At 44.6% G+C, this 14,339-nt stretch overlaps 1 protein-coding gene across 1 annotated transcript in view; it reads right to left on the bottom strand.

The window, feature by feature from the left end:
• Positions 1 to 9,532: 9,532 nt before the first annotated feature.
• MASP1 (mannan-binding lectin serine peptidase 1 (C4/C2 activating component of Ra-reactive factor)) overlaps positions 9,533 to 14,339 on the bottom strand; it is a 68,748-nt gene continuing 63,941 nt past the window's right edge. The window contains exons 16-17 of the mRNA XM_012641206.1: positions 12,828 to 12,927; positions 9,533 to 12,423 (exon numbers count right to left, since the gene is read on the bottom strand). Of these exons, the coding sequence (XP_012496660.1) occupies positions 12,233 to 12,423; positions 12,828 to 12,927 (291 nt within the window). The 3' untranslated portion in view covers positions 9,533 to 12,232. The remainder of the gene's footprint in view (positions 12,424 to 12,827; positions 12,928 to 14,339) is intronic.

Below are 14,339 nucleotides of genomic sequence, written 5' to 3'. Positions count from 1 at the left end.
TCTACTTTTATACCAGTACCAGGCTATCTTAGTTACTATAACCTTGTAGTACAATTTCAAGTCAGGTAATATGATGCCTCTAGATTTGCTCTTTTGGCTTAAGATTGCTTTGGTTATTCAAGCTCTTTTTTGGTTCTGTATAAAGTTTAGGATCATTTTTTCTAGATCTGTGAAAAGTGAACTGTCCATATTTCTATCGGCATTCTGGTCATGACAACTTAACCAATCTCTAAGGAGTTCCGAACTTTCCCTAGTCATCTTGTCTTCCAAGCTCTTATCAAAATCTAGGCTTTTTCTAGCCTGCACCTCCGAATTCTTCCAGCCTCTGCCCATTACCCAGTTCCAAAGCCACTTCCATATTTTCAGATATTTGTTATGAAAAACACCCTACTTCTTGGTACCAATTTTCTATGTTTGTTCACTTTTCTGTTGCTTGTAACAGAATACATAAAACTCTATTTATTCATCCAAAGACATTTGAGCTGTTTCTGCCTTTTGGCTATTGTAAATAATGTTGCTATAAACATTAGTGTACAAATATCTGTTTGAATCCCTGCTTTCAATTCTTTTGGTAATTTTTGTTGTTGTTAAAAATGGGGCATTTAAAGAAACAGCCACTTCTCCCCATCTTTGCAGACTGGCTTTTGTGCCAGAGAAGTGCTTCGCGTATTAGATGGGCATGCCCTGCAACGAGAGATCTGCTATCGGTAAAAGCTTAAAGTCTTTTTGGTTCTTTTCAGAGCATGCATTTTACGTGGGCCTGTGACTTTATCTATTTCCCAGTATACAGGGCTGCTTTTGAATGTCTCACTCCAGCTTCTCCTCTGTGTCTTAGGTGGTTCACATTATGTGTCCACCTATAATGTCTTGCTTCAGGCATCTGTGGGTCTGTAGTCTCCCTTGTAGCTTTCCAGAGTGGAATTGCCCGACTGTAATCCTAGGGAGACAGGGACCAGTCCTTCAGGCAGACCCCAGACAGGTTAGAACATTACAAATAAGGTCTGCTCTGGCCCTTCTGTTTTGAGGGAGAAAACTTGCCACTGAGGCGCTGCCTTTTCCAGACCAAAAATGTGCTACCCTAGAAAAGGGGTGGGTTAAGAGTGGGTAAAACTCTCCCAGCTCTGCATGGTTGCACTAGGCTTCACTCGTGTGACTTTCGTAACGTGGAGGGAAAGAAAAGATCTCCTCGGGACCTCGGATTAGCCTTGCAGTGGCTTCTCTTTCCTTGAGGGGTGCAACAGGTCCTGGGTAAAAAGAAAAAAAAAAAAAGAGTGGGTAAAAACACCATGAAATTTCTTACTGTTTTGAATGTGGCTTTTTCTTGAGTAGGCGTTTGCTTGGTTGCTGTCCTCTGACTGTTTTCTAGAGCTCCTAGAGGGTTCTTTTAGGTTTAGCCAGTTTCTGGTTGTTTTTTTGATGTTTCTGTGGGGAAATACAGGCTTGGAGCTTCCTAGTCTGCCATTTTACTGCAATGGACTCAAGTGCTCTCCCCGTTGTTGCCTTCCTGCAACCCAGCCTCCACACAGGGCCATAATGACACATCACACACACTGTTCCATCTGTTACTCTTTCCTCTGTGCCAGGCTTATTCCAATTCATTCAGCTTCCAGCCTACAATATTTCCTCTCCGTTTTGTCCATTCAAGAATAGAACTGATGCTTCTGCTAAGAACTTGTATAACTCCCTCTGCTTCCCCTTTCATAGCCTCCCTTTCCAACTCTAAGACTTTGTGATTCTGAAAGCCTATTCAGGGAAGCAAGTATTTGCAGAGTCGTGGGATGTTAGAGCTGGAGGAACCATTAGAAACTCAATCTCTTTATTTTGCAGACAACAAAATGTGACCTGAGTGTGGCAGTGACTTACCCCAGGACCCATTATCTGGTACTAATAGAATGAGGAGTCCAGCCCTCTCCTAGTTTTTGCCTAGAACTCTTTCCCAGGACTCTTTCTGCTCTGCTAGGAAGGTGTCTGCTGTCTAAGAAGGCCTCACTTGTCTCGCTTATTGTCCCTTATATTTGCTACAAATGGGGAATTCCAGGCTTGCTCATGGGCTTAGCCCCTGTCTTGGCGAAGACTTCTCTGGGACAGCTCTTTCTTTGCACACATTGTCACATGCCGCATGATGAACTTGTCAGATGTATCCTGTGTTTTATATAAACTCCTAGGGGACATTCCAGAATCCCAGGTCTCTCCCACTGGAGCTTCTATACACTAGTCTTGATGTTCAGACCAGGAAGAGATCTACAGGCATTGAATCATGGTTCATCCTTAATGCGGGGTCAGCAAAAAGTGCTGCCTTGATTACTTCCCTCAAACCCACCAGGATGGAGGACAAGCCCAGTGGGAGAATTCTTCCTGGGGGTCAGGAGCCCTGAGAACCAAGAGGACTGTCAGCTAAGGAAAATTCCCAATGTAGTAAGGCCATAGATTCTTGGAACTATGAGAAAAATTAGAGATGCCTTGATCTAGGGCCCTTATTTTACAGATGAGGAACTGAAGCCTAGAGAAATTAGGGAACTTGACCAGTATTGTACACTACAGAGTGATAGAAGATCATGAAATTTGGGGACAGGAAATACTGAGTCCTGGCTCTGCTACTTACTAGCTCTGTGGCCTTAGGCAAGTTACTTGAGCTCTTTGAGCCTCATTTTCCTCCTCATCAGGATGGGAATAGTACTACCTGCCTTGGAGGGTGATTGTAAGGAATAAACATAATATTATACCACCTGTGACAATGCCTGCTACAGAGCACATGCTCACTGAATGCGTATGCTGTTTTTTCTTCTTATTTCCCTTTTAATTTTCAGCTTCCCCTTTGAGTCTAAAATTTCTCTTTGTCATTTCAGTAAAGCTCTGTTGGTAAATGCTTTATGAAAAAATGGAAGTCAAGGATTAACTTCATAGCCCAAGATTTAGGACTGGTTTGTTTTAATATATTAATATACAGTCATTTCTTTCCTTCCCCTCATACTTACTTCAAAGCAGTGACTTCATTTTTCCAGAAGCGTGGTGGCCACTCTTCATTCTTCAAAGATAGCTATTTTAAAAAATCAAACAGAAAACACCAGTGATTTCTGGGCTCCATTCCCATTGGCCGGAATACCCGGCAGGAATTTAGTTCTTTTTCAAGTCCCATTCTGATTCTCTGTAGGACTCTTAGCTAAGGAATTTCCTTTGGAGTCATTTTTGGCATTGCTTGGGTGCTGCCACATGCATCAGGGAAATGAAATCCGCCTGTTGTATGACTACTTTGTGACAGGGCCTTGTAAGGGTGGTGGATGAGTGCTTGTGGCATTAGAAAGCTCATTGGCCTGGGACTCAGGCAAACTGGGTTTCAGCCCTGGTTTAACTATAATCTAGGTGGCTGACCTTGGGTAACTTAAGTTTTACCCACCTCTAGGCCTCAGTTTCCCTATTTGTAAAACAGGGAGATAAGGTGAAGAATCCCTGCCAGCTTTGACCTTGCTCACAAACTGCTGCTGAGCACTATTTGATTTGGGGCATTTAAGGTGGTACCCCTAACTTAACCCTTCCAACAGGCCATCTAGTTCCTATCCCAGCATTTCAGTCTGCCTAGGGAGGTTTGGAGTTTGATCCTCTTATCTGAAACATTCATGACATCTTCATTTTCATTCCTATCTGGAAGCAAACTTTTATACATCTTACTCTCTTTCTGACTTTCCTCTAAAAGTATTCAAGTTTTAAAAGGCAGTTACTTTGAGAGGTGTTGCCTTATACAAGGACTTGGGCGGTAGTGATGAAATTTCAGGCTGTGTTTTATTTATCCCCTCACTTTTAAAACAAGCCCAATAATTCTTCATTCCTGTCTTAATAGGATCACAGTGATATTTTGAGAATGTAATGAAATATTCCCTGTTTTCAAAATTCATTCATTCAACAAATGTTAATTGAATGCGTGTTATGTGCCAGGCAGTGTTCTAGGTACTTGGGAACGTAGCAGAGAGCAAAGCTACTAAATCGCTGTTATTATGGATAGCAGAGGAACTTGACAAAAAGCAATGTAAGAAAGATGTATGATAAATTCGATAGTGTTAGGTACTAAGGAGAACAATGAAGTAGACAAGTGGGATAGGAAGGGCAGGGGATGGAGTTCAATTTTAGATTGGGTAGCTAGGGAAGGGCTCACTAAGAAGGTGACATTTGAAATAAAAGATGAAGGAACTGAGGAAGGAGAATGGCATGTGCAAAGGCCCTGAGGGGAGCAGCCTGGGATGGTCAACTGTGAGGTGGCCAGTGTGGCTGGAGTGCAGTAGGGCCAGGGTGGTAATGGGGATCAGAGCATACAAACCATGGGTCATTGTCGGGACATTGATTTTTAATCTGAATTAGACAGGAAGCTCCTGGAGGGGTTGGGAAATAGGGTCATGTTATCCAATTTACTGCTGTCATGTTGTTAATAGATCACAGAGGGACAAGAGTGAAAGAGAAAACATTACCCAGGAGCCTCCTATAGTAATCCAGGCAAGAGACGATAGTGGCCAGTAGCAGGGTGGTAGCAACTGCTGTCGAGTCTGGTTATATTTTAAAGGTGGAGCCGAGAGGATTTGCTGATGACTCAGATGTGTGGTATGAGAGAAAGATAGGAGTTAAAGAGGTACCAGATTTTTGTCCTGGTAACTGGAAGAATGGAGTTCAACTTTCTGAGATGAGGAACAAATTTTGGGGCACTATCAGAAGCCTGGTTTTGGACATGTCAAGTTTGGGATGCTTGTTAGATATTCTGTTAGGCATTAAATGAGAGAAATGCCAAAGTGGCAGCTGAATATTCATGCCTGCAGTTCAGAGGTGAGGTCCCAGCTAGAGATAAAATAGGAGAGTCATCAGCATTTAGGTGATATTAAACGTGAGACTAGATGAGATTATTTAGGGAATGAGGGTAGAAAGAAAAGAGGCCCAAGGACTGAGCCCTGGAGCTCTCCATGTATAGAGGTTGGAAAGACAGGGAGAAACCAACAGGGAGACTGTGGAAACTGAGGCACAGAGAGCAGGATTCACTTGAGCTTTCAGAGCCCAGGCAGCGGAGTGAGGACTGTAACCCAAGTCTTCTCTCACTGTGGGCTTCAGAGCTCTTTCTACTGGCCCAAGGCACCTTCTCTCTCATGGCACCAACTACTCCTTGGATTGGAATCCTGCTGATGTCTCTTGCATGGATGTGTTGTTTCATCAAGTCTGAGTAGGAGGTGGATTTTTGTCTATTTTTTTCCAGTGTGTTTGGAGTATTTCATAATTTTAAAATGCACTAAAATAAAAAGACTTAGCGGGAGGCCTAGACTGCCAACATGGATTTGGGCATTGGATATGCAAACTCAGACCAAAGGGAGATGTTGCTGGAGTTGTTTAAAGGAAGGATTCTGTTGTCTTGGATCCCATTGGCAGGTCTCAGCTGTGTGTGAGTGTTTAATGGGCATGGATTAAATAAGCCAGATGGTCCCAGGAGATGGGATTATGTCACAGGACAAATAGCCCAAGGGATGATGAGAGTCCTTGCTTTCAAAAATCAGTTAGCATCTTCTGCACCTTGGGCCTGGACTGCATCTATGCTGTACCCTTCAAATCCCCAGGCTTGCTCTGCTTGGTGCTGGCTGTTGGTTTGGATTGCGGTATCATAACCTCTTACTTTGCAGACCTCTCCACTGGGACTGGCAGATGCTGGTGGGGAGACGTGTTCTCACCCACGCTGGTCTGTTCATCATTCAGATGCCCACCCTGGGCACTGTCCAGTCTCAGCACACCTTCCCCTTGTCATAACACTGCTTTTTCCTAATGCCCCATACCTCCGAGGAGACTCCCTTGGAGGCCGTGGGATCTGTCTATGTGTCGAAATGGTCCTGGCCCTTTTTCCCTGTGATCAGAGGCTCATTGCTGGGAATTGAGTCTGTGTTTTGCATCCAAATGTTGTTTTCCTTATCTTCCTGAAAAAAAAGGCCAACACATACCAGATGCAGGAAATTGTTGTAAAGACCCTATTTGACTCCTTCCCTCAAGTTCAGAGAACCCAGGGCTTCCTTTCTAGAAACAAGCGCTGGTGCCAGAGGGTCACAGAAAGATCAGGGACCTGGAAAGCCATTCCTGCCTTCGGGTTTTGGTCCGTGCCCTCTTTTCTCTCTACTCCTCTACTAATTCACTCTGAAGTATTAGCAGATGTTGGGAATCTGTTAACAGTGGCTTCTGTAGGTCCAGCCCTAGGTCCCCAGAGCCCCAGAAGCAGATTCCTGTTCTCCCTCTCTGCTGGGTTGCCTCACTCAGGACCATCGGGTCTCTCACCTGATGCTCCGCAGTGTCTTAGTCTCCCTCAGTTCACTCTGCATTAACGCCTCATTCTAAAGGGAAAGATGATCACGTCCCTCTTTGGTCCAAAAACCTTAATGTCTCCCCATTCCCCGAACCAATCAGGCTTTTCATGACCTTACACTTACAGCTCTTCCTGAGTGGTATGATGTTCTTTCCCCCAAGCTTTCTGTCTCTCCAGGGACACCATGTCACTCAGTTTTCCCCAAATACCCCATGTTCTTTCAGAACATGCTTTCTCTTACGTTATTCTCCAGTTCCTGGGACACTTTTCCCTTCTTTGGCTTAGTACTGCAAAGTAAAAGAGCACTGTTATTTCTAGAAAAACACTAGTGCAAAAATGTCTTAATGATGGTGTTGCTATGGAGAGTCACAAAAAAGTTCTGGGTTGTGGGCTACGTCACCAGGGCACCCATCTCATTTACGTCCCTTACCAGCTGAGTGACCTGAGCCAAAGACCCACACTTGAGGAATGGAGACTCCCACCATTCTTCAGGGGTTACGTACTGGCAGGATAGCCTGGAACAGTGGCTCTCAAACTGGATGCACGTTAGAATCACCTGGGAATATTTTAAAAGCCTCAATGCTCAGGCCTTACTCCAGACTGATTGTATTTGAGTCTCTGGGGATGGGACCCAGGCATCGGTCTTTCTTGAAACTCCCCAGGTGATTCCTGTGTGTGGTCTAGTTTGAGAACCACTGGCGTAGTAGTTGAAGGATTGGGCTCCAGAGACCATCAGAACTGGTTTCAAATCCTGTGTCCCCCATCTCCTAGCTGAGAGATCTTGGGCCACATTTTTAAAAATGACACATTTGTTTTAGGAATAGTTTTAGAAAAAGTTGTGAGGGTGGTAGAGAAGGTTTCAACACACCCTACCTCAGTTTCCCATGTGATTAACATTTTACATTAGTATGGTGCTTTTGTCACAATTAATATATTAAAACCATTATTGATATTAAAGTATTATTATTAAAGTCCACACTTTATTCAGATTTTCTTAGTTTCTACCCAATGTTCTTTTTTTCTACCCAATGTTCTTTTCTTAGTTTCTATCCAATGTTCCATCCAGGATGCCACATCGCTTGTAGTTACCACGCCTCCTGCATTCTGCAATAGTGTCCTAGGGCTGGCATAGCAAAGCACCCAACCTGGGTGGCTTAAAATAACAGAAATTTGGTATTTCACAGTTCTGGAGGCTAGAAATCAAGGTGTTCCCCCAAAACCTAGAGAATCCTTCCTTGCCTGTTCCTCGCTTTGCTGGCAACCCTTGGTTGGCATCTCTTGGCTTGCAGCTGCAGGGCTTCAATCTCTGCCTTCATCATTACATGGTGTTCCCCACTCTGTGTCTGCGTCTCTTCTCTTCTTGCAAGGACACCAGTCATATAGAATTAAGAGCCCGCCCTACTCTAGTATGACTCTTCTTAACTAATTACATCTGCAATGACCTTATTTCCACATAAAGTCATATTTGGAGGTACTGGGGATTAGGACTTCAATGTGTCTTTTTTAGGGACACAATTCAACCCATTATAGGCTTATTTTGGCTATGACGGTTTCTTAGAATATCCTTGTTTTTGATGACCTTAACAGTTTTGAGGAGTATTGGTCAGGTACTTTGTAAAATGTCCCTCAGTTGGAATTTGTCTGATGTGTTTCTCAAGATTAGCCTGGGGTTATGGGATTTGGAGAGGAAGAATACAGAGCCATTTTTATCACAGCATATCAAGGTCACATACTATCAATATGACTTGTCAATGTTAATATTACCTTGCTTACCTGGCTGGGGTAGTGTTTATCAGGTTTCTCCACTGCAGAGTTACTGCTTCCACCCCCCATACTATCCTCTTTAAAAGGAAGTCACTATGTGCTGCCAACACTTAAGGAATAGGGAATTATGCTCCATCTCTTGAGGGCGGAGTATTCACATAAACTATTTGGCATTCTTTTCCATGGGAGATTTGTCTATTCTGCCAGTTTATTTATTTACTCAATAACTTATTCATATAAGTACGTCCTCATGGATATTTATTTATTTTCTACTTTGGGTTATTATTTAATACTACTTATTTTTTGTTGTTGTTGCTCAAATTCCCAGCTTTGGCCATTGGACACCATTGGCTCCTGTATCCCCACCATTATGGGTTTTTTGAGCATTTCCTTACTTTCTGGCACAAGATGCTCCAGGCTCAACTTGCATATTTCCTGCCCCAGTCCTAGAATTAGCCATTTCTTCAAAGAGCCCTCATTACTTTTTCGGACAATGATATTAAAAACCAAGATCTGGATACTAGCTGTGTTGGTGTTGGTGCTTCTAGGCTGGGCCACATTTTTAACCTTGCTGTGTTTCAGTTTTCTCACCTATAAAATGGTGATAAGAATAGTACTTTCATCACAGGTTGCTGTGAAGGTTAAATGAGAGAATGTATGTGAGAGCTTAGTGCAGTCTCACCTGAATAGTAAATGCTCAAAAATGTGAGTGATTATTATTTACCATAGAACTTTTATATTTGAGCTAAGTTTACAGTTTCCCAAGTTCTTTCCCATCAGTTAATTCATCAGATTCAAGAACCTCAGACAGGGATAGCACAAAGATTATTCTGCCAGTTTACAGATGAGAAAACTAAATGGATAAGGGGTCAGCCTATGCTGCACTAAAACCTAAGTCTCTTGATTTCAAGACTCATTGTAGGCCAAGATTGGCTACCAATTCTGTCATATGAGGAGTTTAGATTTCCACTCCCTGACTCTTGCCTGCTTCTTGCTTGAAGAGCTTCTTGGTGTTGGTGCTTCTTGGATTCCTGCCCCCAGTGAATGAGATTAACTCATGGAAGAAGGAAAATATATATTCCAATCCAGAACAGACTACTCATAGGCATGGTGCCATATTTTCTGAACCAAACATTGAACACATGATCAAAATTGTTTTTTTTCTATTCTGGTATGAGTGGCGTTCAGTAAGTGTAATTTAGATCCTGAAACATTGACATTCTGGGACATTATAATAATTTACAGGAACAATAGGACAGCGTATTTAAACAGAACTGACCTGAAAACCCAAGACATGCTTTTTATCTATAATACAATCTTCCCTTCATAGTCTCTTTCTCTCTCTCTTCATAGTGCAGTGATCCTAATCAAATACGCAAAATGTTGATAAATGAAAACAACTCACCAGAATCATCAGTGCATGAAAAACATAGAAGCCAAATAGGGAGCTTTGACTGAATGCAGATGTTTATTGGAACAAATGTGTAGTTTCCCATAACAACAACAGCTTCTGCTGTTAATAAAATCTGGGCATGATTGTTATTGTTAATAACAGCATCATGGTATGAAATCGTAGCTTTAGTTACACAAACTGTATTCTAGGGAGGTGGATTTTGGTTGCATAGAAGACAGACCTTTTTAAGAGGCAGCACATTTTAAAGTTGGAATGGGCTACGTTTGGAGGTAGTGAATTTCTCATCACTAGAAATGCTCAAGAATGAGGTCATGGAGCTAGATAAGGTGATCCTATCAGACATGCCAACCATTTGCTTCTGTGACTCTATGGGAGATTTGGGCTTCTTGGACCTGAGCAGCAGTGCAAGAGCTGGAACATCTAATAAATATTTGTAGAATGACAGGGAAGCCTAAGTTTCATGGCCTGTTTAAACATTTTCTCAGAATAAGGATGAAGTTGCAATTGGGGAAATAAACAGAATAAACTGGGTCCAGCCAGAAGTCATTATCCATACATCAATCCTGAAGCTGTTTTGAGTTCTGTTTAGTATTCTAACTTTAAGGAGAAGGGCTCTCTTAGATGTTGGTTTTGATCCCAGAACACTGGTCTATGCACATGTTGTTTTTGTGAGAGGAGGTGGTATAATCCAAGGAAAGCTTGAGTGGACATTGATTCTTGTTCTCCCTCCATCTGGAAGGCCTCCCTCTGTCTTACCTGTGGAAATGCCCACCCTCCTTAACACTCTGCTCCAGCACCATCTCCTCCGGGAAGCCTCCCTGGTATTGCCTCCTCCATACCTCTGTACCAGAATGGACTTTCTTCTGCTTCCATGCCTCTCCAAGACATAGCACTTGCTGGGGTTCGTTCTATTGCACAGTAGTCACTTACTTCTGAATCATATATCTCCCTCTAGGAGTTTCCAGAAGGCAGGAATTGTACTCTCCTCATCTGGTAGTCCCCATAGCAGCCAGCACAGCCTGGGACATGGCAGTACTGTGAAGTAGTATGATATCTTGGAATTCCTTGTGGCAATTCCAAAAGTTGCATCATAATTCTTTGGCATTTAAAATAGAGCTCCAGCTTGCTTGACTAGTGTCTGATGGAATTGGGTCCCATTGCCATGTTTTCTTTATAGAATAAATAGCAGGGCACAGAGAGGTAGAACCAACTTCCTCACAGTACTAGCGGCAGGCTGTGGATTGCTGTCCCTGAGTGTTCAGCCTAGGGCCTAATGCCCATAAGTTCTCATTCTTCATTATCTTCCTCTTTCAGCAAGAGACCAGGAATGACTGCAGCAGCTGCATAAGGTCAAGAGCTAAAATCCCCCATGAAGACCAGTTTTGATAGAACAGAAGACAGGAACTTGGGATCAGCCCTCTTGATCCCTTTGAAGGGCTTATATCTTGGTGCTCGGGAGGGGATAAGGTCTACGGAAGCTTCCTGAGAGAGGATGGGGGAGGCATTCTGCTTGGGAAACATTTAGGACCTTACAGGGCTAGGGAGTTCAGGGTGAGGCACAGGGGTGAGGAGTCAGGGGAAATGGCTGTGTGGGGTCAGCGGTGGATGTAGCGAGGGAGAGTGCAGGGACATGAGCTCTAGCCTGTTAGGACCCACCCTGTGCAGCCCAGGTTCCCAGGAAGGGAAGGAGGCTAGGGCCCAGAGTGAATGCTCTGCTTAGTAGTAAGGAAAGACCCCTTGGCCAGCACTTAGCCTGGGCCATATCCTTGGGAACCAGCATGTGATGGATGGGGGTGGGTGCTGCAGGAGCAACAGTAGTATCTTGTCTGTATCTAAGCCCCTTGGAACCTAATGTAATTTTTGCCTTTCGGTTACATTGGCTTTAACTCATCAGGGAAGAAAATGGCCTCATGAGACCCTAGATTGTCAGAGCTGGGAGGTCCTTTGAGATGAGGGGAAAGGACTTGCACAGGGTCACACAGGGAGCTGGGGGCAGAGCCAGCTGTAGAACCAGGTGTCTGCCTCCCCAATCCACCATTCCCAGGCTCCTCTGCCCCTGCTTCTCTCAGGCACTCTCCCAATTTGGTATCTAGCTCGTGTTCACAAGTATGTTGCTAAGGGACATGCCATGGGACTAAGAACCTTGTCTGTTTCACTTCTTTATGAGGGGAGGGTGGGGATTGGAGCTGGGAAGGTTGCATAACGGCAAGCAGCATAGAGCATCTGGGGGCAGATGAAGGAGCGGGTCAATGTTGAGGTGTGTCCCTAATCAGCTCTAAAACCCAGCCAGGAGTTTGTAAGAGAACTTGGTCTGCCTGGTAGACACATTGACCTTCTGCTACATCACATTTATTGAACACTTAGTTTATGCTATGCACTGTGTTAAGTGCTGCACACCTGGCAATTAATTTCATCCTCATCAGACTTTTATGAGGTAGGTAGGGTATGCCATTTCCGTCTTACGGATGAAGAAACTGAGGTTCAAAGAGGTGAAGTCACCAGCCTAGCATTGCAAAGCTGGTGGTAGAGACCAGACTTGACTCTGTTCTGACCACTCTGCTGCTCTGCCTCCTTATACAGAGTGAATGGGGGCGGGGATGCCCCTCTATTGCCCAGCAATGGGTGGGCTGAATTAGGGAGGTGAAGGGCCAGGGGCAGAGGAAGGATGGCCGGCTTGCACCAGATAATTATTCTCTGCTGCTGACTGACCCGCAGGCGGTGCTGGGGCTGAGGAATCGAATTCAGTTCCTCAGGCTGGTGATACTCTGGATCCAGCCCTTGTGGTGGTGGATGTAGGAGTACACTCCGTAGCGGTCCTTCTTCCCACAGTCCACGCCCCAGGACACCGTGCCCACCAGGTACCACTGTCCTCTTTCTCTATCCAGGGTCACCATGGGGCCTCCAGAGTCGCCCGCACAGGCATCTTTCCCCCCTAGATGAAAAAGAGATGCAGACTGTAGTAAAATGTCCCTTCCCCAGCCTTCTCGCACGTCTAACTTGTAGTTCAGAGAATTGGGCACTAGAGGGCGCAGCAGACTGTTTGACTCAAACCTGGGCTCCACGCAGCGCTAGGTCGGCCTCCTAGGAGCTCAAAGCGATTTTAGAAAGTGCTGGTTCAAGCCTCTCTGTTTCAGATGGGAAGCTTTGGGCTTGAAAGGGCAATGATGGACATGCCTTAGAATTCTCTCTGATGCATCTTCTCCAAGGGAATCCCTCCCCCATCACCTACCCCGCCCTCCGCCCCTGCCCCCTACATGCCAGCACCTACCCAGCTGGGAGGTCTCCACTCCTCCCTGGCTGGCAGTGCCCCTATTACATGCCAGACTCTTAACCCACCTTCCTTCTCCCCAGCACAGATCATGTCCCTGGTCACTTTTCTCTTCAGTGGGGCATAGGCCTCCTGGCAGGTGTGGTGGTCAACAATCGGGATTTCAATCTGGAACACAAGGCTGTTATTTGTCCCATCCTGGCCGAGGAGTCCCTGCTGTCCTGACTCCGCTGGAGCTGGCTTCTCCCTACCCCATACCTGGAAGGGCCTGGGTCTACCTGAGACTTGGTTTCGGAAACTGCCCTATGGTACAGGTGAGGGAACAGTTGGACAAGAATCAGGAGACCCATGTTCTGGTGCAGTCTCAGCTATTAAGACCTCAGCTGTGTGAAATCAGGCAAGTAACTTTCCCTCTCTGGGCCTCAGCTCTCTTATCTGTAAATTGCACATAATAATACTTGCCTAGGAGATGCATTATTTCAAATACATATACAAAAACCACGCTCAGTTTTCTTTTCTTTCCTCCCACCCCCACTACAAGACCTGAGGCATGCCGCTTAATCATTGATTTTCAGACCTCTGAGACTCTGTTTCCTCATCTGAGAAATGGAAGCGCAGTATTTGACAAAATAATCACATGCTAATCATTAATCACTGTACAAAGAGGAAATGAATGAACAAGTGCTTTGTAAACTACAAACACTGTATGAATATTAGGTGTTTTACGGGTTGTCACTGTTTGCTTTGCAGCAAGAGCTTACTTATATTGTTTCCCTCACTACAGGATGAGCTTCTAGACACTGGGTCTGCATCTTGTCCATTTCTCTCTTACATTGCTTGGAACATAGAGGGTACTCGGGAAATATTTTTTTTGAATTGAGGCAATAAATTGATACACATAAAAATGAGGCATTGTGATTATTATTGTCCTTGATTCAACATGGGGGTAAATGTTGGAGCAAATATCTAGAATAAAAAGAGGAAACATGTGAGTCCCATTCACCCAAACCACAAACTGAATGGACCATATTCCCCAAATGTATAACTCTTGTTCCCTTGCTGGGCGGTAGCCAGAGTCCATTCAGATCCCTCTTGGACTATGGCCTTCCCCGGCTGGATATGTGGAGAGAAGCAGCCAGGGGAGGGTAGTCATGACGACATGTCCTAAGCAAACATTGACTACCCCATTAACCTTTATTCATCGTTCAAGTGTGATTTCAAGTGTCACTACCTTTGGGAAGCCCTCTTGAACCCCCACGATGAGATCAGGACCCATGTTATATGTTCTGGAGCATGCCACACTTCTCCCTCATCGCCTTTATCCACACATAGCTATTTTCCATCCATCCCGTTTGATTGTAAGCCCAAGGGGGCCAGGGACCAGATCTGGCCTTTTACCTCCCAGCACAGCTAGTAGCTAGTACTGTGTCTAGTACACAGGAGGCACCAAATAAACTCCTGGGAATTAGTGAATGAAGGGATGCATGGTTGTTAGTCATAGAGCATGGTGATGTCAGAGCCAGGCAGCTTAACAGACATCTAGTGTTGCCATGAACTTTGTAGTTTGAAATAGTATCCTA

Source organism: Propithecus coquereli, unplaced genomic scaffold (genome assembly GCF_000956105.1).
Source record: "Propithecus coquereli isolate 6110/MARCELLA unplaced genomic scaffold, Pcoq_1.0 Scaffold10, whole genome shotgun sequence".
NCBI lineage: Eukaryota > Metazoa > Chordata > Mammalia > Primates > Indriidae > Propithecus > Propithecus coquereli.
The sequence above is the reverse complement of the archived record's forward strand: the minus strand, read 5'-3'. Positions and strand labels throughout refer to the sequence as shown.